Below are 26470 nucleotides of genomic sequence, written 5' to 3'. Positions count from 1 at the left end.
TGTATTATCCAGTAGTGGTTTCAAAAACCTGAAGACTACCTCAGAAAAACGTGTGGTTTTTGGGGCTTGATTTAGCACCTGATTATGAAATAATAGTTTCTGCTACTTTCAAGTAATGGTCTTCAGGTATATTCCAGGGCAGAATTTGCAACAAATTCAGATTGAAATCATAAGTGATAATCAAAAAGTTATTGAGGAAATGGTAAATAATTGTAGAGAGTATTATTCCATTCAATAAAATATGGGGAAAGTTATAAACTTTTTGCTGGACCTTTACAGAGGTAAAATGCTGTTGAAATTAAGTCTGTCTTCCATCTCTTCATTCTAACCTCTCTGCTTTGCCTTTATTTCATAGACTGTGCTCATGTTCTGTAAAAGACAGAACATTGGGGGAGACAATCACCCATTTTCCAGAGCACATCTTCTTCCTCAGGATCCACAAAGCATCCCAGGCAGGCTGTAAAACTGTGTGCAGAGGTGAACAGACCTGCTTCAAACAGGCAGCTGTTAGTCCTATGACTCAGCTCCCTAAAGACCTGGTAGAAAAAGTAATGTAAAGTTCTGCTTTTGCAGAATTCCTGTGAAAAGATCGTTGTAAAGTCATGGAAATAGTAGTATCTTGTCTCTGTGCAAAAGTGACAGAAATAGGGCTCAGGGAGTTACCGATAGAAACCTTTTACACAACTCTGTTTCTAGCAGACACCTGAGAGTTTGAAGGAGAATAAAACCCCCAAAACTAATGCATCAAACAACAACAACAACAACAAAATACCCCATACAAACAAACAAAAAAAAGAAGTTGAAGAGTTATGAGTGGTCTTGCTATGCCATCTGTTCTGTTTGTAACAAAAGAAAGTATTAATTGTAACAAAGGAAGTATCTGTGCCCTGCTATAGATATTAATCTTCCTCGCATTTTTTTTAAGATCCTGTCCTCTTTTTTTTTGTAGAAACAAAACATCTTTGGCATACATAGAGATCATAGACTCTCCAGGTGATGTTAAGGCTGATATTCTTTTTGGTGTTTTTTGAATTCTGAACAGTACTTAAGGCAGCTATTTATGCTTCAAAAAGCTAAGTCTCAACACAAAATTAGTCTCTGTTCTCTCTGCCCAAAGCCCTGATGCCTTCCATTTCCTAGTAATACCCAGGGTTTCAAATCTTGTAAAATTGACCTACTAGCTTATGTTTCCAGAGATAAACATCTAAGACTTTTCCAAAGCTGCAGTTTTTTTACAGTGCCTCTGCTGAGGTGTGCTGGAAAGCATGATGAGAAATGACATTTTTGATTTCTGTGATTTTTCCCTCTTTACCTATTGAAGATTTAATACTGTTTGCCCGCTTGTTCTCCATCTGTCCGGTAAAAACATCTATGCCTTTCCTATAACAATGGACTGAAGGCTACTCGGTTCAGAAAAATTTAGTATGCTGCCCCAATTGGATTAAAAATAGAAGTAATTTCAGAAATGCATGGTGGGGAGGGGTGGGGGGGGTGGGGAGAAAGGTGTGTGTGTCATTTTTGTTGGCAGCATTATGAGAAGTGTGAGGTCCCATCTCATGCTAGAATTTTATCTTGCTTGTCATATCTCTCCTGATAAATCAAAATGAACTGAATAGCTTCTCTGAGTCACCAGAAAATAAAAGCTCATGGGATTAGCAGGGTTTCTTTCAATCAATGGACCTTGAAGTGACGCACACTTCTAAGCAGCACTGTTGTTCTTCTATGTCCTCCTGTGCATGAGGAGCTGTAATTATGATAAGCATGATGAATGTGTCAGGCTGCAGTGCTTGGCAGTCCTCTGGAAATTCAGTTGTTCAGACCTGTGAAGGAGCTGCCTGTCTTCTCTACTTTGTAAGTGGAGCAAAAGGTAAAGCAGTAAGATAAAGCGGTTTTGGGCACAGAATTTTCTCCATACACCCCAGCCTTGCACCATCCTCACTGTAAAGGAGGACAGTGCTGCCCACGGTGGCAGTGCTGCCTGGGGTTACAGATCTCAGCTGTCCCAAAGCAGGACCAGTGAACAGATACTGCCTGTAACCCAGATAATTGCCTACAGTAGTTCCTGCTTCTCCTTTCAGCGCGATACCGTTTCAAATATCTATTCCCTTGATATCTCCAGATGTCTCAATTTCATCTTCATCCTCATGCTGATGAAAACCAGAGTCCTGATCTCACCATATGAAATCAATACATGAAAGAGATACGTGGTTGCCACTGCTGGCCAGTGTCTTACAAGCATCTTGGATAAGCTCTCAGGGGTGATGTAAAGGAGGAAGTAAAAATGTGTTCATGCAGCACATAAGGAGAGTGTCTCATGGGTAAAGGTGAGGGAGGGGAAGGAGATCATCACTGGAGAAAGGAATAAACAAGATAATCTGCCCAACAGATTATTGTAATCCAGGACTGAGGGCACTTAATAGGATAAGGGCAGAAGGAAGTACAGGTATGTGACATAGAAATGTTTTATTTTCATGGAGTGTGGGTCAGTGAAGCATTCTGCAAAGAATAGAGAAGATTCCGAGCAAGAGGACTGGCTGGGGGGAAGGAACAGCATAAAGATACAGGAAACAAAGCTGAACATTATTTCATGAAAGAGTGGGAGCAGAGGGATGGCTTGTGGGGGGAAACATTTTCAGCTAAGAAAAATGTCCATTATCTTTCACTGTATTTCTATTTATACAGCTGTAACATTTTCTAAGCCAGAACTGTATTTTCCTCTGTGTTTGGAATGTCCCTTGCATGCTTTTGTATGTTAGAGAAAGCAGTAGATACAATAGAAGTAGGCTATTATTGCCTGCAGAATAACAGTTTGTGTTTGAAGTAATGTGGTTTTTTTTTTTGTCTGTAAATACTCTTCCACCAAAATCTAGGATTTTTGTACAGGTAAAAAGTCCATATGAGCTTTTTCTAGAGTTGACTAAATCTCCAGCAGTGAAAGAATATTGTTTTAGTTTATTATTTATTTACTCTGGCTTTAATGATGAGTTATTTCTCTTACAGTTGGTGTTTGCAAGCAGGAGATGCTGCAGAAGAAGAATGCTGTTTTGGTGGATGGGGTCATCCTAAATGGTCCAATAATGGACTCCAAAGCAGGAGAGAAGTTTGTGGAAGAGGCCTGTAAGATTATAATGGAAGAAATTGTCCAGAAAGCGGATGATGTAACAGAAAAGGTAAAGCCATAGAGTGTTGTTGAGACTTTGCAGTGAAGATCGTGAACAATCAATCAATTTCTTATAAGCTGTATTTTATTGCACTCTAAGTAGCCTCAAAATTGCTTCTAGTCCTTGCTTGGCTCCAAAAGAAAATACAGCCTTACAAGTTAATAAAGAATGTATTATAAAACCTTCCAATAACCTAATTAGCATACATATCTGCCGGAAAGTTATGGTGTTTTTTAAAATCTTAGAATACAAAGGTCATTTTCTTTGAGATCACAGATGGCTGAAGTGTTTTTCATGTTTGGAGTGGGGTTATTTGTTTGCTCCTCAGGGCCACTGGTGGTGGAGAAGGAGGGAAGTGGGTGTGGTACCACAGTGAAAGGAAAACATTTTAACATTGCTGTGGGTTCTGCAGAACCTGCTTAAGAGGCTGTATGGGAAGAGGTCCTGCAAACACACCATGCTTGCATTTGGGCAAGCACTGCTTGCTCCCACTCCTTGGCAGAACAACATCTGAATATGCCGTGATTTACAAATCCTTACCTAAGGACAGGATTTGAGCTGCAGGCCTCTTTTTTTTTATGCCTTTCAGCACACATTTATGGTTGAGTGCTGCCTGAGACATATAAAACCACCATCCCATGAGGCCAGTTTACTGGATGTATTTTCTGGTGGCACACTGCCCTGTCATGGGAAGTTTTGTGAAAGCAGTGCTGAACGGGGTGATTACTTTGTACCTCTACAACCTCTTGCTCCTGGCTAAGCTGTTCACTGATGCTGTCTGCCCTGCTCTCCATCTCTAGGTCTGTGAGTGGCAAGCCCCTGAAAAGCTGAAGCAGATTCTTGACCTGGAAATGAGGGACACTGGAGAATGTCATCAGAAGATCCTGCAGCTCTGCCGTGATGTTATAAAATTCAGCGTCAAAACCAGTAGGAATGAGATTTTTAGCACAGTTGCTCTGCAGGCTGACTTAGATGGGATAATGTTCACAAAGCTCTGTCACTTTTGGGGACCTGGGAGCATGAATGCTTGTTTCCCTCCTGCCTATACAAGTGTGCAAATAGCTGTTTTAATGGATTCTGGTCACCATAAGTTTGACTAAAATATGTAATAATGGCCAAATAATGAAAAAATAATTAAAGTAATGCCATTTGCATTAATAGTAGATTCTGTAATTTTGAAGTCTTGGGAAAGTCACCTAGACAGATAATGTAACAGTCTAGCAAAATAGGCAGGAGAAGGACCTTTTTTTGTGATTTCCTGCAGTCTGAGTGATGAGATTTGGAGTCACCATCCTTGCCCTCGTGTGCTCTTAGTGATGATGATTACCCTCCATTTGTTATTGTTCTATTTGAGCAATAGTCTTGTAGGGTGTTAATTTGCTGATAGGCAGTAATTCCTGTTCCAGACACCATGAGAAGAGAGCCTGCAGTGTTTCAGAGACAGTATGCCACATCTCTGCAGGATTAGCTCTCTACAGCTAACCTTCCTGCAGCATGTGCAGGGTAATTCAATCTTGATGGAAAGGGATGCACAACACCTGCTCAGGAAATAGCACTGTGAATCAGTAGCTCAGAATCTCAGATGTCATGTGGCTTAGGCTGTATTTTGGTAAGAAAGACATCTGATGTAGTTAGTTGTGCATTTCTGTTCTGCATTCCCTGCTACAATCACTGTTGCTGCAGAGTAAAACTGTAAAATAATTTGGAGACAGAATTTATGCTTTTGAAAACCACAGAAGAGTAGTGATACTGACCTGCAGGGGGAGTGTACTAATAATATGTTGATATAATTAAAGAGCTAGTGGAAGATGTTTTGTTTATCTTACTTTTGCAAATTGCCTTTAGATTATAATTTGTTACACTGTCACATTAGCAAGCATGTAGTATATAAAAATATGCTGTGCAAATAGTCTTTAGTTTGAGCATAGACATTTTTGAAGCCTCTGTTATAATATAAATGGAATCATACTGTTTACCTGGTCTTGCATGTAAAAATGTTGTGCTATGGATTAAAATTTAGGTGGTGACTCCACTGTTGAACTGAGTTGTTTTTATAGGCAGCAATAGAATTTTGTCAAAATTAGTTATATCTCAGTATTTCAAGGCAGGTAAACAAATTCTCTTAACTTCTTATTAATTTTAAATATGCAGCAAAACTTTCCAAGCTGTTAGACTGCCTCTCTCTCTGTTGAGACTTTGGTGGGAGAGAAGCCACAGCTGCTTGGGATCAGCAGGCTCTTGTATTCTACTGCTTAGCAAAATTTGGCTAAGCATCAACTGTGGCCTCTCAAAACCCCTGTTTAAAGCCACTATGTACCCTCAATTGTCAATCCCTTTCATTTTTTGTTGTATAAAACTTGTAAACAACTTGCATTTGTTCTGTGCACCACTTGCGTTTCTCAATACATGCTTAGGGGTTTGAAAGTGCTTATCAAATTTACTTTCAATGGAATGTCCAACTTTGGGAAAGGACAGCAAATCCAGAGAATACTGAGTGAATGGAGTCAATTGTGGTTTGCAGTAATCAGCATTCAACTGAGAGGGAGGGTGATGTATTATCTTTTCTGGAATATCCTGTCACTTGCTTTTCATCTGTATTTTCAGATCATCCAAGATTTTTCAATCAGCTGTATGCAGGAATAGATTATTACTCGTTAGTGGCTCGTTTCCTTACAGAAGCACTGAACCCCAGTGTGTAAGTGTGGTTCTTTGTCCTCCTGATGATAAATTAACATAACGTGCTTTTTGCAAGAAGAACTTCTTTGGCTTCGTTGCTTTTGATTTCTGTTTTCAGTGTTACAGAAGAAGTAGTAATTGTCCAAGATTTTGGGAGACAAAACAGGCTGATTCTGATTGGCTGGAGATGGGGTTTAGGAGGACAGTTGTTTTTTTTTTCAGTGCTATTAAACCTACACTTTTACCTTACTTGGTACATAAAAAGGGATTAATCAGACTTCAATTAGTTGTTCATTCCTTTGAGGCATTCTGAACAGAGTTGAATGTGAATGGTTACCAGCCTACTGTTTATTTGAAAATGTAAAGCTGAAATTTGAGCATGTGACCTGCATTAAGACCAAACTCAGGTGCACTACTTTGAGAGTGGAAGTGTCAATGAGATGCTGCCAGAAAATAAGCAATTGCTCTACTGGGTCAGATCCATAATGTTTTTAGTTCAGAGTCCTACTGCTGGTGGTGATCAGCTGCTGATTGATTAGAGAAAGGAGCAAGAAGCCTTTACCTAGTTTTAGCAATGTTCTGTGCCATGAGTGCTGTAGTTTTAATACCAATTATCATGCTATTATTTCTCTTTAGATACACATATGAAGTATCCCCTGTGTTTCTGTTGGTGGAAGAAGCAGTCATCAAGAAAATGATTGAATTCATAGGCTGGGAAGAAGGAGATGGTATATTTAATCCAGGTAGGAACCTCAAGCTGAGTTATTATAAACTGCCTAATTCCATTAATTCTATGAACGTTGGCATAATGTAAAATATTTGAAAATGCATGCAAAAGTGTAGTGATACAAAAAAAAAAAAAAATCTAGGCTTATCTTATGTGTTTCTAGTAATAATTCAATGATTCTGACCAGTGAATGAATGAAAACACTTCTACATTAAATATAATTATATGGAATTATTGGAAATTAATTGTTTAATGGTTGGAATTAATTGTAGCTGGTGCCCTTCTTGACCTTATTAACAATACCAACAGCCTCATTGGAAGGAGTCAACTTAGCTGACAGACAAGGAGCTGATTTATGTGCTGGATGCCAACCCATAGTGCCTGAGGGCATGGATCTGTGTATCCTGCCTGTGAACTGTGGGAGCAAGAGTTTACATGATCTTAACTCATTTGAATTTTTATAATTTTATTAAATGTTATGGTAAGGCAGGCCAAACAGATATTTCTTAGTCTGCTTGATAAAACATATTTTTCAAATATTCTGTAAGGCAGTGCTTCAGCCCACTGAACTGAAATTATGAAGCACAATGGTGTTATTTCACAGATTATTCAGAAAACAATTAATTGTGCTAGATGTGAAGCTTTTATATCTATTTAAAGGGTGAGAAAGAAATTAAATGAATACATGAGCTTAAACTCCTTCCCCCAAAACTGAAACAAAGTAGTAATTCTAGCCTACACATGAGTAGTAGAAAAATAAATAAGCTAAAAATACCCATTTTTAAAATATGTTACTGGCATGGAATTCTTTTTCACATCAAATTTTATGTGTATTTTTGGTAGAAGCCTTACTTTTACGGGAGAATTTCTGGCTTAAAACTTAGTGATCTACTGAGAGAAGAGAAATTAATTGTCCCTTTTTTTAGTTCTAGTTTCATGTAAAAGTTTTTCTTCCTGCTTTGTTTTTTTTTCCTTCTAGATGAATAAAACCTGTCCTGAGTGAATAAAACATGTTCAGATCTTACCTTGTAGTTCCCACTCACTGTGTTTGTTTTTATTTTTTTCCAAAGATCTTTTTGTTGTTTTTTTTTTCCAGACATTTTTGGTTTTTTTCCCAAAGACTTTTTTCTCCTATGGTCCTCTGAGGTTTGGTTGCCCAAGAGACCTCCAAGGCTCTGAGCTTGGTGCAGGCAGCTGAGCCTGCTCTGCTTCAGTGCAGAGGGGAAGGTGCTGTGGCAGGGTTTCCTCTATTGGGAAGGACTGGTGGGACACAGCTCTTATTCCTCAGGAGACATCCCCAAAGAGCCTCCAAGAGCCTCTTTCCATGCCTGCTGCAGAGCCCCAGGCTCATTTTATGTATGCAGCCTTCAGGGGAGGAAATAAACTGTGATGGATGCATCACTAGGATGCCTGTGGGGTTTATTTTTCCCTTAATAGGTCAAGCACTCAGATGCAGGAATGGTTCTCGTGCTGTGGCTAATACAATATTTTTATGTCTCTTTTTGCAGGTGGCTCTGTTTCTAATATGTATGCCATGAACTTGGCAAGGTACAAATTTTGCCCTGAGATAAAGGAGAAAGGGCTTTCAGGTCTGCCAAGACTGGTTCTGTTCGCTTCAGAAGAGGTAAAATGGAAACAAAGAAAAGCTTTTTCAACTTTATTTTTTCAGTAGCTGCAAAATGATATAATTTACATATCTGATGGGGCACTGGTGCAATAATTCTGACATCAGTGTATGATGTGGAATATTGGAGCTAACTGGAGAAGTCTGATGGTTAATTTCCCTGCAGAAGCTTTCTTGCTTTCAGAAAACAAACACAGATGTTCCTGCTTTGAAAACTGCTGATCTAAGAATAGGTTGTGCATGGGGCAAACCTGAAGCAGAATGCATGTGCTGTATTGTGGAGGTCTGCAGCATTTGATTTCCCACAGCATTTGGTCTAGCAGGAGCTGTAGGTAGGTTTTGGATGTCAAAGGTTTTTTTCTGCATGTTTAAATTTGTACTAAACTGAGTTCTTGTGGACCTGTGAGATGGCTCTCAGCAGCTCCCATTTTGCCCTGTGTCTGAGTACAGATTGGTTGTGGTACAGAATCAAACCCACCATATGCCCCTCAGAAAAAAAATGCTGGACCTCTAGACATTTTTTCTTTAAATAATTGAAAATATGTGGCTATTTTTTGAAGTTTTTGAATAATATCAGTCCAAAATGCCTGTGGAAAATTGAGTTACATTCATAAATTTATTCTGAAGGTAGTTTTTGGAGGCTTTTTTCTCTTCCCTGTCCCCTCAGTTTTGAGAGTTTATCATTTGATTAGTGCAGAGTTGTTATTGATTCTGACTCTACTGTATAAAGACCTCAGTGGAAGCCTCCACAAAACCTTGTTGTATTAGAAAATATAGACTTAGTAGAATAATTTTAGCTCAGACATTTATGCTCCAAACAGTTTGCAGTGTAAATTGATGAAAGGCTTATTTTGAAGAAGCCTAAGGGATGAAGGCATTGTATGTTTTCTAGGACAACATCTCTTTTGAAACTGAGCCCACATGTCCTAAATAAAGGTGGTTTTTAGTTTTTTTCCCGCAACAGAATATATTTTCTTGTTTGTTTTCATTTTTTTTCCTGTAAAGTGTGTGTATGAAATGACATACCAGTTCTTACTTAATCCACCATGTTGCATCTTCAAAACAGGGAGGAAAAAATTTGAAGTTTGAAGAAAGTTCCATAAATACTTGTGAAGTGAAGCCCATGAAACTTTTATCATGAAGTAACATTTTATTTCATTGCATGGTTTAACTACAATGTATTTTCTTACTCTGAAATAAGCAAACAATGTCAAAATAAATTTCAACTGGCTGCCAGAATAAATTTATTTTTATGTCTTTGGTCCACCAGGAAGGCCAAAACCATAAAACATAGAACTGACCAGGAAAAATAAATTGGTGAATTATTTGTAAAGCCATGCTTTTGATCTCTAATACTTAGTTTGCTTCACACAACCACGTAGTCTTTAGTACTCAATTATTTACTGTAAAACTGATGTTTTTAATGGCTAGATAATGTGACTATTTTCTAGGATCACTAGTGTTTATTCAGTGTTATGAGGGAGGAAATGGGTATATTCATTTATATTTATTTTAGATCTGCCTGTATTGAGTCCAAGCTACATGACCTTTAGGAAACTTTGGTTCAGATATGCCATATTAAGAATATATGTAACCAGTATTTAAAGTAACACTTCATATGGATATTTCTTTCTCCTTTTTTAGAAAGGGAACTAAGAAAGCTGAATTAGTTGGTCCTCTTATGACCATAGCTGCTAAATGTTCTCTGATGTATTTTTTCTTAAAATTATGCAATGGGATTTAGCATAATGACTTCTTGTAATGAGGAGGGGGGAAGAAATTCTTACATATTTTCAATCACTGTAACAGAAAGGATGAGGACTGTGAGCTTTGATTTGTTGAATGCCACACCCTTGGCCTTGCCCATCAGTCCAGCCTGTTCAGATTCCTCTGGAAATCCTTCCTACCTTCCAGCAGATCAATGTCCCATGCAGCTTGATGTCATCCTGAGGGTGCACTCAATCCCCTCATCCCAACATCCTTCCTTTTTGTTGGATTTGTTTTCTTTTGTTTTAACTGAAGAGGTACCTGGAGAAGGAAATTGTAAAACCTCCACCCCACCCAACAAAACAAACAAAAAGTAAAACAATACTTGGAGAAGTCAACAACCTGGGTTTATCTTCATCATGAATCATGGCATGAGGCTGCAATGAACTGAGTATTAATAATGAGTCAAAACACGACTGTCCAGGGCCCTTGTGCCATTTTAGGGCTTGGCTGCTGTGCTGAAATGAAATGATTTTTGCCTTGATTTGCCAAGTCTCTGAGTTCCAGTTTGGCACTTGTCAGGTTGAAAGCGTTGCCCTGCTGCAGGCCAGGGAATGCACAGACTGTCAATGACTTATGTGACTGGGGCTATGCATTTTTTGTATGTTTTTTGGTAACAAAGATGGATATTTAATGCATTGCCCACCCAAGGTCCTCACATATTCTGCTTGGCCTTCAGGAATAAAAAGGCTCCTGCAAGTAAATGCTTAGTTATTCAAAACGGTGGTGATAACACAGTGAACACTGTTTATGCTGATACTCTGTAATATTTTTGCTGGACCATTACAGATTCCCCTTGAGACAGTAGCAGCAGAAGAGTAATTGTTATGTCCTGTTTTCTAAAGGCATGATTTGTGACTCTGGAGGAGATAAATACGGTTCTAGTTATAGATACCAGCCCATCTTTTTATTCCCTTCTGCTATTTGAGTCCCATCTAAACTTTATTCTGGCACAAGTATGTGTTACACTGATCTGAAAGGTAGAAATGTGATAAGTTTGAGATAAGCAAGGGTAGGAGAAGATGTGTAAACAGTTGAAATGTACATGCTGATATGAGCAATTTTTTAGATGAAATGAAACTAAATTCCTCCCCAGTGCAACTTGATCATGAAGGTAGTAAAGTGAGAGAACACAACATTAACTTATCATGTTGTCTCCTGTTGGAATTACAGCAGACAAAAATGGGTAATAAAACAATCTCATAATAATGTAATTGTTTTATGCAATTATGTTACTAGGAAACTTTTTAAAATCAAGAAAATACAAATTTATCTTCTGTTTTAATGAGCACAGGTAGAAAGTGCCTTGTTTTTTTGCAAACATTATTAGGAAATGGAAACTATGTCTAGATATAGGTAAAATAGTACAGCAGTACATCTTAAATGCACCAATTTGATCTTGTGCTCAAAGATGGCAATTTCTTACTACAAATGAATACAGATTTAATAATTTTTCCAGGCAAACTAAACTGTAAAACACATGGCAAGAGTAATCTGAACTCACAGTATTTAAAATAATATTTTTTCACCTGGGTTTTTCTTTATCTTTTTTTTTGGAAAGGAAACTATGGAAAGTGAATTACACTCACAAGGCACACTAAATGCTGCTAAATGTTCTCTGATATATTTTTTCTTAAAATGGTGCAATGTGATTTAGCATAATGGCTTCTAGTAATGAAGAGGGGGGAAGAAATTCTTGCATGTTTCCAATCAATGTAAATGGAAGACCTCTTCTTTCATCAAAGGAAGCATATTCCAAGTCTATGTAGTATTATGGGTCTTGTTCTTTTTTCTGTCTTACTGAAGGACAGAATTTTCCAAGAAGTACAGAAGTACTTCTGGAGGGAAAAGAAGGTATCTTGCAGCCTGTTTGCTTTTGTATTCCCTCTTCTCTTTTCCTCTGCTTTTTGGTATAATCTCTTGGGTACTCAAGCCTCTTTTATCTTTCTTCCAGTCTCTCCTACCATTGTTTATAATAAAATATATAATTTACTGATTGTCTGCTTGCTAGTATACTGAATGTGCAGGTCTGCTGCTCACTCAGTTTGGAGCAATCTGATTATTCTTGGTGATTCATACCTTTCATTTGAAAGTAATGGCTAGATATCAGTGATGGAGGCAACTTGTATTTGAAGTGATTCACCAGTCAATCAAAAACATCTCCAAGCTTCTGCTGAACAGCACACAGCCACTTACAATCATTATTACCTTTATTGATGCAATGTAAGACTAATTATCCACCTATGTATGTTATTATTCTTGCAAGAGTCTAAATGATTAAGCCCTAAAGGCCTTGTGGATGTGTCATGTTACAAATTAAGGTTTTTTTAAAACTACTCAGTGGCATCAGGTAATGCCTTTGTATGCCTTTATTTAAAAGGTGGGTGATGGTGGGGGAAACCTCTTTGTCAAAAAGAAAAAGAGCCCTCTGAGATCATCCATCTCATCAAAAGAAGCGTGACAGGCTTTAATACCCTTAATATATTCATGCCCACACATTAAAATATTGTACATTTTTCATAATTATGTTCTGCAGTAACTGCATTTGTGTGAACTCTCAGGAAGAAAATGGAATTAATTAACCACCTGGCTTCACCTCCTGTATGAAAAGTAACAATTCTAGACATCTTTACATTTGCTGGAGTATGCATTATTTTAACCCTTCAGTAATAATGTGCTAAAGAGACAATTTCATTTTTGTGAGAAGGGCAGTGATAATCCAAAGGTTGGATGGTCTTGGTTCTGAGAAGAACTGCCTGGTCCTACAGGACGTGGTCTACTCTCAAAAGTGACTCCACTGCTATAAGTGGGTAGTTTTGACTTCTAAATATCTTTGGGTTAAGAAGTATCTTGAATTCCCAGGCTAATCTTGAAGACAAATTAAGCAGAGATCAGTGTACTCTTGTTCTGGAATAAGACAAATTGTCCTTGTGCTGGAATAACAGTATCCACAGTACAGCAGGTCCTTATAAAGGAAGTATGGTTAGATAAACCATTACTATTAGTTGAAAAAAAAAAGTTCATAAAAAGTATATAGTGACCTGTGGGCTTGAATAGCATTCTCACCTTAGTAATTTTACCACATTCTGATTAAATAAACACCCATTTCTAAAATCCAATTTTAGACTCACTTTGCAGACTTCACAGACTGATGCCCTTTATCCAGTGCAATGTGAGAAGTGGGCTGCATGTGTCTGTGTACACATTCAGATATGTCTCTGTGATGAGACCTAGCTGAAATTTGCTAAAATAAGTAACTCAATTTTCTGAAAAATGTAGACTGGCCCACACTGGAACCTTTTGCAAAATCCACAGTAAAATCTGAAGATGTACTGAGTCCTGTCTAAAGTCTGCTTGCTTTCATAATAGTTTCTAAGGTTCACATTCACAGGAATATCTTCACACACCATGATTTCCAGACCCTTTTGCAGAGACAGGATGTTGAAAGCCTTGCAAATCCCCACTTTACCACATCTGAAGCTTTGGAAGGTCTTGGGACTTGAGCTCCTTGGTCCTGTGAACATGGCCACAGGTCAGTTCAGCAGAATATCCTGTCTTTGGAGTATCTGGTCTCTGGTAGTGGCCACCAGCTGAGTATTAGAGAAAGCATACAGAATTTTACAAGCATAAAGTAGAAGAGGCTTCAAATATGCATCTTAACTAAGGATCCAGTTTCCAAGGAGTGGTGTTTTTGGACTTTCAGACCTAATTAACTGCTTCCAGGCTGTTGAGTTACATAGCCTTTAGACCCTTTTCCTCATGCATTTCCTAACTCTTACACTTATTGATAGTTTTGACTCAGTACTATTAAAACATTTTGAAACAATTAGTAATTCTTCCCTGATAACACTTAAAAGCTTCTACTTTTCATTCTAAGAAAAATTGCATGAAATAGAGCTTCTAACTTTTTTTGTTAAGCCTGCATTTAAAACATGGTGCACAATCTTTTTTGTCTTGTTTTCTCCAGTTTTCTGTATGTGTTAAGTACAAGATGGGCTTTGAGATATGTACCTTATCAATTTGCTTTTTGTGTTAGAATATGCTGTTGTCGTGGCTGTTAGGTGGTGTTGTATTTGTTACTGTTCCCTATGTTAAGCAATTAGTTTCTCTTGCTTAATTGTGTGTGCACTTTTTTTTTTTTATGCCTCTCTCACCTACAGTGCCATTACTCCATGAAGAAGGCAGCCTCCTTCCTAGGTATTGGTACAGAGAACGTGTACTTCATCAAAACAGATGAAAGGTAAGAAAGTAAAAGCCATGACTCTGATCTCTGAGCCTTTTTGAAATGCAGTAGTGCTGTACATAACTAACCTATTTGAATGTAACTGAAAAAGTTTTAAATCTGTGTCCCTTAGAGGTAAGATGATACCTGAGGAACTGGAGAAACAAGTCCAGCGGGCCAGGAAAGAGGTGAGAGGGGGAGAGAGCATGAAGGAGAGAGGAGTGTATGCAGACTGTGTGCTTGTGTCTGAGTGAAAGGAAGGAAAACTAAGAGTGACCAAAATCCTAAAAATAGGGCAGTTAATGTAACAATGTCTTTCTTACAGGTGCAATCTGTTTGCCACAAACTTGTGGAACAAGGCAAGGCTTATGGGTTCTACACTCTTAGAAGGGAGGAAAATTCCACAGGGTGTTTCCTGCTAATGAAAGTCCCGAGTACAATGCTGCTCTGAAGTGTTTAGCACATTTCTTATAGGATTTCTTTTGCCCTTGATCCCTTTTTAAATGGATGCAGTATGTTTTCCTAAAACGATTTTTCAGTTAATTACAGCAGCTATTGCTCTACTGCCTCTGCAGTGAGCAGGAACTGTAACATGTGGCTTAGTCTCTAAAACTGTCTTACGAGCTTCAAACTCTGTCCTTTCCATTATTCTAGTGAGAGTGCAGAGATGTGCCTCTTTTCCCCTAGGGATTTTGCCAAGTAGAAAGTAGAAGGCAAGAATTTGGAAAGGCACTGATGCATGTAGACATACATTCCCACACTCTATAAGACAGCTCTTACCTATAGTCAACATAATTTATTTTGGAGAGCTGGTAGGACTAGATGTGGCTTCGAGGAGGATCTTCTTTCTGCTTGGTTAGCTCACCCTATTTCTCACTTCCAGTTTGTGCATCAGAGCAGTAGAATTCAGAGCTCAGCCCTTAGTCCATGGTGACTGAATACAAAGTAACTAGTGCAGCAACCATGGCATGGATGGTGATTTCCATGGGATACTGTCTTGGGAAATCTACCTTTGTGGCTGAGAGAAAAGCCAAGGCAGTCCTGTCCTGTCCTGCACTGGCATGGCCACAACAGCTCTTAGTAAGTTCTGATTTGGATACATTTTCTGCCAAACCACCATCTCCTACTTGGGTTTCATGCTGGATAGCAGAGCTGTTGATACAGGGGCCCCTAATGACCATGCAAACTCTCTTGCTTGCCTCTTTCTGTACTTTGCATTTTCTGAGGAAGACAACCTGTACTTTACTCATTTGAGCAAGCTGAGGGGAAGGGTGGGGTGGAGAATGGGATGAAATAAAATAAAGCAAAACAAAGCAGGCTTCCAGGAGAATCAACCCTTTGCTTTTGCATAAACAGTATTCTTGTTTGTTCTTGTAACAATACATGTAATGGCCATTTGAAAGAAATCATCTTGCATTTATGACTTTTTTAGAATGGTCAACCTCAGTATGCTACTCTGCAATTTAAAAACAAATGTTCTATATTAAAATGCTCTGCTTACAGGAAAACACTATTTCACTTGCATTTTGAAGGAAGTTACAGGTGTATTGGAAGGTTTTCATTTCATCAGAGCTTCAGTGTGTCCTTGACAAAGTGCTACTTTACAGCTTTTACAGAAGGACACTTCAGTGAATTACAGAAAATATTTTAATGACTCTAGACAACAGAGGATGTATTTGCTAGTGATTGAAGCACAAAATGATCGCTGAATATGAATGGCAAGAGTCTTTTCTTTTAAAAGAATTTAAGCAGGAAGATTAGTTTAACTATATTGTCAAGAGTAATAAAAATTTAATTCCCTGCTTTGTGGGAAAAGTATAATGGTAGCAATTACTGGAATTTGTAGAGATCTGAGACATGTTCCTGCATTCAGTTGTGCTAGCAATTGGCTGCTTGAGAACCTTTGACTTTGATGTAGCTGTGGGACAAAATTGCTGGGAACACTAGCAGAAAATAGATGCATTGGATACATCTTTGCCTCACTTGCAAGTGTTCTGAACTCAAGCTTCAGGCTGATTAGTAAGTTTGATTAACTATTTTGCTAGCTTGTACTCAGAATAAATGACCACGAAGTGAATTAAAGACTGGTAAGTCTTTGTGAATGTATGGGATTAATTTAAGTTCATTCCAGTGTTACTTTTCACTGCTTTAGCCATTTGTAAAGAAAATCTAAAATATAAATAAATTATGATTATGTACCATTCTAACAGTCCTCTACATTGTAAAGAAGTACAAAACTGTCAGGGTGTAAACATGAATCAAGCCTTTCTGTCTCTGTAGATGCTTAGCAACATTTAAAAAAAAATATATATAAAAAAAGAAAAGAAAAAAAGAGAAAAATTATTGGATTTCAGATGAGTGAAGATACATGGAAGATTTATGTGGAGTTTGATTTTTCAGCTGCTGTCTGATTTCACTAAAGCTCCATTGAGTTACCTCCACAGACACACTTACATCATCTGAAGATCTAATTCACTGCAAATGAACTTCAGTGATCCCAGCTTGTACAGCTTAATAACAACTTTAGTGCCTCCTCAGTAAGTGTGTTGCTGTTCTGTAGGCCAGATGCTGACCTGTGCTGAGCAGTTCTTCCAGCATGCATTTATCAGCAAATGAGGCTGCACAGTCATTGCTGGGGCTCATACCCCCAATTTCATGGAGTTGTTACAGACTCCACCAATTCTTTTCATTGCTGCAGTTTCTGCTCCTAACTGGACCAGACACAGGGATCTGTGAGCCTTAGCTGAAGGGAAGCAAAGGTGGATGGCTGTCAGTGGCTGACTGAGACCACAACCCAACAAAATTTTCCTTATCCCACCTGCCTGGCCTTGACTCCATCTGAGATTTCCAGCATCTCTCTCCTAATATTCATTTACTACCTACAGCTCTTCTTCTTTCCTAGGCAGAGGAGTGGGAGCCAGGGAAGAGCATGGAGCTGTAGGTCAGACCACACCAATTGCCACACCAAAGTGGCTGCAGGCAAACCACATTCCCTTGCTGAAGTTTCCTCTTCACCAGGCAGAGAGCAGGGCTTTGTAGAGACAGTGCAGGTCTAAACCCTAAAGGGATGAGCCCTTTCCTTGCATGGGTACTCTGCTGGCTGAGCTAAGAGCTTTATTTTATCAGTCAGAATGACAGCATATATGGTAGGGAAATGTGAAAGACTGAGAATTGAAAATCAGGGTATAAAGAGAGATGTCATAGGTCCAGTATGTTTTGATTTTGACAAAACTAGCATCTGTCAAAACAGTCTGAAGCTGCAGAAGTCTGCCCTGGGAAGGTGTTAACTAGAAATAGAAAATGCATTTTTTTTTTAATGAAGAAAAAAAAAAAAAAGCGCTTCAGCACTATTAAATGCAGTAACTTCTGCTGGAAAACTAAAATGTAGATTGTCACAACTTTGTCCTACATTCCTAGATCTTTTTGTACTTTAGCTCTGCAAGTATACAAGGAAGAGATGAGCAATGCAAATGATAATTTTTTTTTGTTATGTTTTGGATCCTATTGCAGGGGTCAGCACCATTTCTTGTCTGTGCTACAGCAGGCACAACTGTGCTGGGAGCATTTGATCCTCTGGATAAAATTGCTGATATCTGTGAAAAGCATGGCCTCTGGCTTCATGTTGATGTGAGTTTGTATACTGCATGGTTTTGTTTAGCACTGCTTTTTTATAATTGCTATTTTACTTTGACTGTTGATATTTCTTTTTAGAAGCTGGGCTCTAATAACATTGCTTTCTCCTTGCATGGGGGCCAGAAATATGTTCTGATTTGACTATGTTAATATACTGCAAAACAGCAAATAACTTAGTTCTGACGAACAGCCAAAGCCGTTTTGTTATTGTTGGCTTATATTTCAAAATTATTTTATAATTTTCTTGCTCCCTCCTAAAATGCTTCAAGAGTGATTATATACAAACAGAAGTTTTGATTCTCCCAATGTTCTGTTGTGGTATAGACACATTAGAACTGTGGTGTGAGGTTTGTACCCGTTAAAATAAAAATATGCTTCTGGCTCAACCAGTCATAAATTATTCTGTTTCATATTTACAGTTTTGAATTTCCTTTATATGTCCTTACATTTTCCTAAACTGTTCATAAATTTGTATTAAAAAAAATTCTTTGTAATTTTAGCTTTTGATATTAAAATCTATTCAATAATCTTTTTGGAATAATAACTGTGCCTATTTATGACTTGAAAGGGTTGTCTGTAAATGTATTTTTCTAAAGATAGGCCACTTCATATTTTCTAAAATTGCATTCTCTTTATAATTGCGATGCCACAAATCCAGAATGGCTAGATTAAAAGTCATGGAGCAATAGGAGAATCTGGAGCAATATTTGTGGAGATTTCCAGACCTGCTCTAAATTTCTGAAATGTTTGTGTAGTGTTGAATCTCTAAAGAAAGATCACAAAGGCAGTGATGCATGTTTCAAATGAATGTCTCACAGACATTAATAAATAAAGTCGCTGTACGTGTAAGTCAAAAGAGTTTTCCTATATTCTTGGAGACAAAAATGCAGAATTTAGGGCTAATATTTAAAATGTCTGCCAAGCCTCCTCATGGCTGTGTGCTGCTAGAAGGACTCATCAGATTTTCTGCGGAAGTGCATCACTCACTTAGACATCTCTCTTGCATGTCTGTGTTTAGCGGGTGGAATGAGGGATGTGGTTGGGATCTGTGTTGGACCTTAGGTGAGTCAGATGTGGCTGCAGCCATCTCCAGAGGCTGTAGAACTGTGAGCAGTCTCCCTGTAGCTGAACTAAAATATGGTGGGGTAAGCCTGGGTCTTGTTCTGAACCTCAGCAGGCTGGTAATGTTTTGAACAGAGCTCACTTTATTCTGATTTGTGTTAAACTCAGATAAAATGTCCAGGAATATCTCTATGTTATTTTCTGTTAATTGTTAATTGTTTTCTGGTTGAAGGACAAATGCCGAGTGATATATTGTTTTTACAGTCTGGAAGATCAATTGTTCTCTTTAAATATGATTCATATCATGAGCCTCCCAGTGGTTCTCAGAAGTTCTATCAGTATTTTCTCTATCTTTCACACTATATGAAGGGTTGGGTGGATGGCTGTTTCTCTAGTTTTCATTAAAGTTTTCTAGCTGTATTTGTAAGAGAACAGGATATGAGAAAAGAGGGTAAGCCTTCCAGAGAAGGGACATCAGGCACACATGTATATATGAGTGTGCTATGGTAAAATGAGCAGACTGTGATTCTTAGTGTGGCATTTCTCTCACAGAACCACTAGAAATAGATTTACTGGAATTGTATGTGAGCAGGTACAATTAAACTGGGTCTCTGCCATTCAGAAAGACTATAAGAAAGAGTTGGGTTTTTTTCTTTGTCTTTTTTTTTGTTTGTTTTCCTTTTAAGAAAGCATACCTGCTATCACTATAGGATGGAATGCAATATTTTTGAAATCTTAGAGAATCTAAAGTCTGCTAAAAGGCCTGGTTTTTGTTGAATGATTTACACATTATTATGCAGTCTAACAAGTGTGTACTGCTGTTTAGGCCTGTTGTAATTTTGAAGGAAAAAAGATACAACATAATCAAAATAAAGAGCAAAACCCAGGTAAAGTTGTCTAATTTAGGACTTTTCATGCATCATTGCTAGGCATCAGGATTATCTACTGTAAGTGCTCTCCCAAGCTGTTACTAAGAATATCTTCTATGAATGTCAGTGGTGTTGTTTCCAGATTTACACTGATTTATCTCATTTCAGAATATTTTCTGATCCCAAAAATTGATGTGTTTGCCTTAGGGAGACTCTTTTCATTAAATATGAAATGATAAAGCTTGTGATTCTTAGGAAGGGCAAAAGAGAGAATGTCAACAGAAATTCAGTAAGCTTCAGGAAGATAAATTTCAATAAAGTCAGAAATAGTAGATAAGCTCTGATATGAAGACAAATCATAGAGGAAAAAGTGAGTTAAGGAAAATGTTTTAAGAAGATAATACCAGTAGGTCCAAACTGCCCAAGCAGTCAAGCTGTTCAGACAAGCTCTAAGAGCAGAGGCTATACCAAGATTATTTTGTTCACATTATAGCATTCCAGTTGCTTACTGTATTTTAATCTCCATCTCTTCCTTCTTTATAACTTGTTTTGTATCCTCAATATACCCTCCATCATTTGTATGTCATGTATTGTCTTCACATAGCTTTAAATGATATTTATTTCTTTCCTGATGGTCCTGGTTTTGACTATTTTTTTTCCCTCCTATTATTAGTCCAGTAGAGAAAATCAGGCTTGGCCTATTAGCCCTTGCTTAGGTAATTAGCTTAATCAGGCAGTGCACACTGTGATTCCTATCATTCATCTGTAAGTTATTTGTTGCCTATGAAACAGCAATTTTCCCATACCTTGCTACCAATTACATGGTGTGGGACAGTCCTGTTTTGACCTGCCCTGCCTTGCTCTCAGCTGGATTTGTCTTCAAACAAAATGTGTTACTCTAGTCTGATCAATCTGCCTTCCTTCTGTAGTCTCATGGATGGAGGAGAAGCAGTCAATTGTACTGTGTCTTTGCAATATCTCATAAAAAAACAGAGAAATGGGCCAAGCTGCAGCTCTGGTAGTGGGTGAAAACCTGGCTGGAAAACCATTCCCACAGAGCAGTTAGCAGTGCTTCACTGAAAGGGGAAAAATTTTGAGCTGGATTCCACAGAGGTCTATCTTAGGGTAGAAATTATCTGGTATTTTCATTAAATAACTTGCGTGAAAAAGAGTATGCTGACAAATGTGAAAATGACATAAGACTTCTGAAAAAGGCAGTGGGAGGACAGGATTAGAAATCAAAGAGATTTTGACAAATTGGAGGAAAAAGTGGAAAAACTAGGCTACAGTTCAGTAAAGATAGAACTCTAAGCTGGTGTGCTCAAGTACACAAACACAGGCTGGGGATTGTTGGCTAGATAACAGATCTTTATTGTAAAGCCCAGATATTTTTCTAGTTCACAAACCAGTGATATTTTCAAATAGAGTTAAATACCTTTCAGAATTGTATAAAGGAGGTGCATAAAATTCTTTGTTTCTGCTTCACATGCCATCTGCTTTATCTAAATTTTGTCCAAATAAAAAGATGCTTTTCAGGAAGGCCCTACAGGAGAAAGATGAAGAAATGTGAGAGCAATGTAGATAAACAGAATAATATCTAGAAATTATGACCAATGAGGAAAGAAGGAAAGCACTGATGTTATTTAAACTAGAAAAGGCAAATAAACAGAACACAATAGTCTACAGAAGCTTTAAAAGGTGCTGCTGAAAGAAAATTACTAATCTGTTCCCCTGAACTGCTGGAGGTGTGACAAATGGTAACATTGTTTAGGACTGGCATTTTAAATTAAAATGGTGTTATTCCTGTTGGACACAAAATAAGTGGTTAAATTGTGCAGCCTCCATTGTTAGAGAAGCCTTCAAAACCAGACAATGCCAGTAATTCTCAGCCTTCTTAAATGCCTTCTCCTCCATGGTGTTTTGGTTTTTGTTTTGGTTGGTTTTGCTTTTATTTTTTTGCTTTTTTTTTTTTTTTTTTTTTTTGGGGGGGGGGTAGATTTTTTGGTTGTTTTGATGTTTTTCACCCCTGGATCCTTAAGCACTTGCTCTTTGAATTAGGTAAAGAAACACGGATCACAAATTCATTTTGTATTACTGTGTCTCAAGGAGAGTAGTATCATTTCTCTCATCTTGATCTCCATTTGTAGTCTTTTTAAAAAAGGCAGAACGTAGGGCCAATAATGCTGTGGAGGCAGCAATTGCTGGTCTCTCTCTGCATTTTATTTTTCCCTTCAATGCTCATTACAGGTGTAATTTATTTGTTGATTAATAACCTCTAGAAAAGGTGTGGTTGAGAGAAATGAGAGTATGGCTAATCTTGCCTTTGGGGGTGGCACACTATTGAGATGACCTCTCAAATGCCTTTCTAGTCCTGTTTTTCACAAACAGTGAGAGTGTCAGCTTTTTCAAACACAAAAGTTTTGTTTGCAAATTTTGTAAAAGTTTATTATATTTTAATGGATTGTTTATAAATTCTGAAAATCAGGGAGTAACTTAGTGATTGTTTTGACTTTATTGAATCATATGATGAGAGGAGTAAAATTTATCTCTGAATAGGAAGTTCAGTTTGACTGTCATCCTATAGCATGGCAAATTTGGACTAGCTGGAGAAAAAAGTTGCAAGTCATGGTTCTGCAGGATTGCCATGAAATTTGAGGCAAAAAAATTTCCTACCTTAGGTCCCACCTGTAGTTTGTGCAGCAGCCCTTGTCTCAGCAAGGATGTTGTGAGCATGACAATGTAAAATATGATGCAATCTATTAATTTGTGGCATTAATGAGAATGACTTTTTAAGACAAGTTAATAACTTACATCTCCCTTGTGAGCCTTTGCCATCCTGTCTCTCAGAGATAGCAGATCTTGTTCCTGATGTATGGCCTGTGAAGCAAATACTGATGATAAATTAGCTTATCAGCTATCACATATTTTTATTTCAAGGAAAGAGAAAAAGAACAAAAACCAAACAAGCATATATTTTCTATGCTTAGGTAGTTTGCTTAAGTGTATTCTGCCTGCATGAATATTGAAAATCGTTTTATATACTTATTTATTTAGCAGTAGCTTCTCATATGTACCGTGTGACATGTTCTAGTGTTTGCATGGTCTCCTCACATTCACACTGTGCATAAATGTTGTTATTTGGGAGCTGAAGGTTTACAGCACCTGATGATCCTTGAAGAATTCATGAATAAAATCACATTCCCTGGTTCAGGTTTTCCAGAAATCAAACTTATTAATAAAAGCTTGTTGTCTGGGTTCCTTCTCTAGTCCCTGGAGAGACACACCTGCCAAAGCAGTCACCCAGAAATGGATGCTTAGAGTAGATGGAACTTAATAAGGAGTTTCAGTGGAGAGCTCCTCCCTACAGAGAAGATCTAAGTGACTCTTAGAGCACACACTTAGTTCTTAGATGAGCTGAGGGAGTCTTAAGTCATTTTAAGGTCAGTTGGGTTGATGGTAGCAGAAATGATGCTGCTGCCCACTGACAGACTGCTTTTCATATCTGTGCAAAGTCTGAGCCTGGCCTTTCAGTTGCTGGAGATTATCACTGTCCACTGTTTCCTCTGTGAAATTCTCAGAAAGGAATTGGCTAGCAGGAAGAAGATGTGCAAAGTGGGGCTTTCTAGTGTCATTGCTAGTTTAAGGCTGGGGGCAAGGAAGCAACTCTATATGGAATCAGGAATGAGTCTGGTTATGCAAGGATATTTCATTTCATTGCCCTTGCTCACACAGAAGGGCCACTCTGGTTTGTGGCTCTTGTAGTGGCACAGACCACAACCTCCTCTATTTCAGGCATGGCCCCAGACTGCCATCTTTATTTCAGGAAATGAAATTAAAGGCAAAAATGTAGCCTTTTAGCCCTGGTCACTTAAAACAACGTTTTAAATGAGATAAAACCTCTCTAGAAATTATTAGTTGAAGTATTATCACAATAACTGTATACAAATAATATTTTCTTGGCTCTGTAAATGTTCCAACAGGCTTCTTGGGGTGGCTCAGCTTTGATATCGAGGAAGCATCACAGACTTCTTCATGGTATCCACAGGTAAGTCAGTTTAGTCCATGGGTTCACTTACTAGGGATTAAGGTGGAATTTGTGTGGCCTGTTGGCTTCCATAAGTGCTGCAATTTTAAAAATAGTTGGAGAGATTTCTGAATCTGTGGTAGGGGTGGGTGTGTGGGAAATCTGATTTGTTTGCTTGGATTGTGTTTGGTCTTTTTTGATTCTTGAGCAGCCATGATTATAGATGCAATTTTCACCTCCCTTTTTCCATTTATGATTTTTGCAGGGCTGATTCTGTTGCCTGGAATCCCCATAAAATGCTGTTGGCAGGAATCCAGTGCTGTGCTCTTCTGGTGAAAGACAACTCTGTAAGCCCTCCTGACCTCTTTTTTATTTTAATTTTCTTTTTTTCCTTTTTTTTTTTTTTTCAATTCTAATAGGCTGTCATTTCTGTAATATAAAAGTGGAAATAATTAGAAAACAGCTGATAGTCAGTTTTACTATGCTGCAGTACAAAGACTGAATTATATTATTTTGTATTTCACCATTTAATTAATAAAGAGTGAATAAAAGAGCAGGGTGAAAACGATCCAAGTCACTATACTCACAAGTGGTCAGATTTTGCAGCTGCTGCCCTTGCTAGTTAACTTCTGCACATGATTTGCATTCAGAATGGAGTATTTCATCACCTGGGCCTGGCACACTTGCCCACAGAGCTCATCAAAGCCCTCAGAATAGCTGCCACCCATGGGGACTGCAGCAGAGCTGCGTCTGTTCCAGGCAGCCAGATCTCATCTGCACGTCCCCCTGTCCAGGGGACACCAGGGCAGGGCAGGGATGGCAGTCAGGGCACAGCTAAAGGGGCTGAGCCTGCTCCCCACACTCCACCAGCTCTTCCTCAGCAGCAGGGTGATTTGGACTTCCCAAAAGCTGTGATTAATTTAAAGGTCTAGCAAGAGAACAACAGAGTTTTGATCTCAAGATGACTCTGCAATGTAGCAAAAATCCCTTCCTGTGTTTTTGGGACATTTTTTTATCTTAAAATCCACCAAAAACAATAAGGGGTTCATTATTTCAAGCTTCATTTTAAAATCAGATCTACTAAAACCATCTGCCCACCATTATGGGTGAGTTTTACCTCATACTCCATAGGTTATAAATGACTGAACATCACAAAGATATCGAGCACTAAGGTTTGCATCACTATTTTATGGTCATGATTTGTAAATTGCTTTTATAAATCTCTGTCAAAACACTTGATATTTTCTAGTCAGCTGCTGGGGTTACCTATCCATGTAATTTGTTACTAACTTCTGTTAGTAAGGACTGCTGAGGACCAAAGAGCACAGTTGGTAGTCAGCACTCTCTTGGAGCTGATTGCTCCAGGTCAGGGGTGAGACTTCTCAGCAAGGAGAAGTGTGCCACCTCATTTCCTTAGATTAGAGCCTGTGGGATTGAAGAGGATTAGATTTCAGGGTTACCATCCATCACATTATCTTTATTCCAAGCTGAAAAACAGAATAAAGCTATTGACTAAGATTAATGTGGTGTCTTAATTGCAGGCTTGGCAAGATTTCAGTGTTGTATTTTTAACTAATTAGGCCCAGCACATAGATATCGCCCCAGGTGATGATAAGGCTATTTGCACTGAATAGTGGAAATTTCTCAGGAAGAAAAAGGAAAGAAATGCAGAGGATTGAAATGTTCTAGCTGCTCCAGCCTTTCGAGTCACTTTATGAACTCTGTTCCTGCTTCAGAGCTCTGGCAGCCTTTTTGTGGTTCCCTTCTGTGCATTGTGAAGTCTGGTAGAGCAATCCTATTGCACTTTTAAACCACAGCAAGGCAATATTGTATTAGAAATACTTGTAAAGCTGAATCTTGAGTCTTTGAGGGGTGAAAACAAGTATTATGGATCATAGCATCAGACCCCATTGTAGAGTGAGACATGTTCTGGAATGCAGGTTTGTCTGCACTGGGAAGAAAGGTTGTTTTACTCTGTGTCTAATTCCTGGAATATGGGCTCTTACACATTCTGTGTGTGTGCCAATAAAGTCTTTATGTGCAAACAGACACACACATACAGATTTGAGTACCTTCTTATTAACTAGCTGGAGTATAAATCCTTAAGAAAAAAAGATCAAATGCATATTTAAGACATTTTGACAGAAAAGTGTTGCTTCACTTTGATCCTCTCCATACCAGAACAGGCAGCTGAACCCAGTTTCTCATTAAAAATGCTATTTTTGCACCAGTAAGGGAAGAGAAAAGTACATGTCTCAGTTTCTCACTCGGGAGCTTGTTCCACTTCTCCTAAAGCACTAAATACCTATGGCTGGGATGTATATTCACATGTTTATATGTGAACAGAAGTCCTTCACACTGTGGTTAGGATGCATCAGTGGGAACTGGATGCTGACATGCAAGCTGAATCTGGCACACATTGCTCTGCTAGTGAATGTTCAAGGAACCTCAGGTAGATTCTGAAGTTCTGAATTATGTAAGAAATCAAAGCAGCAAAATGTTAATCATGAATGTTAAGTCCCATTTATGAATTGCCCTATCTCCCTTTGAAAGACTGAGGAAATTTTGTTAGCCCATCTTCCCATTTGCTTTGTGGTCCATTTGGAAATTGTGGAATACTTCAGAACTAAGCTTAGTTGATTATAATTAAGCAAATTAACCCCCTTTCTTTTTCATACTTTCTGTATGAAAGATAATCTTTAGAA

The 26470-nt window shown here is 38.2% G+C and overlaps 1 protein-coding gene across 4 annotated transcripts in view; it reads left to right on the top strand.

Annotated features, from left to right (window-relative positions):
- The window catches only part of GADL1 (glutamate decarboxylase like 1), a 175239-nt gene that overhangs the window by 102949 nt on the left and 45820 nt on the right, over positions 1–26470 (top strand). For all 4 annotated transcript variants that reach the window (XM_079301442.1, XM_079301443.1, XM_079301445.1 and 1 more), the window contains 10 exons: positions 3001–3170; positions 3962–4088; positions 5766–5856; positions 6474–6580; positions 8073–8188; positions 14116–14195; positions 14311–14365; positions 17688–17804; positions 23722–23786; positions 24031–24112. In XM_079301442.1, the coding sequence (XP_079157568.1) occupies positions 3021–3170; positions 3962–4088; positions 5766–5856; positions 6474–6580; positions 8073–8188; positions 14116–14195; positions 14311–14365; positions 17688–17804; positions 23722–23786; positions 24031–24112 (990 nt within the window). In that variant the 5' untranslated portion in view covers positions 3001–3020. The remainder of the gene's footprint in view (positions 1–3000; positions 3171–3961; positions 4089–5765; positions 5857–6473; positions 6581–8072; positions 8189–14115; positions 14196–14310; positions 14366–17687; positions 17805–23721; positions 23787–24030; positions 24113–26470) is intronic.

Source organism: Erithacus rubecula (assembly GCF_903797595.1).
Source record: "Erithacus rubecula genome assembly, chromosome: 3".
Classification (NCBI taxonomy): Eukaryota; Metazoa; Chordata; class Aves; order Passeriformes; family Muscicapidae; genus Erithacus; species Erithacus rubecula.
This window is presented reverse-complemented; position numbering and strand designations above follow the sequence as displayed.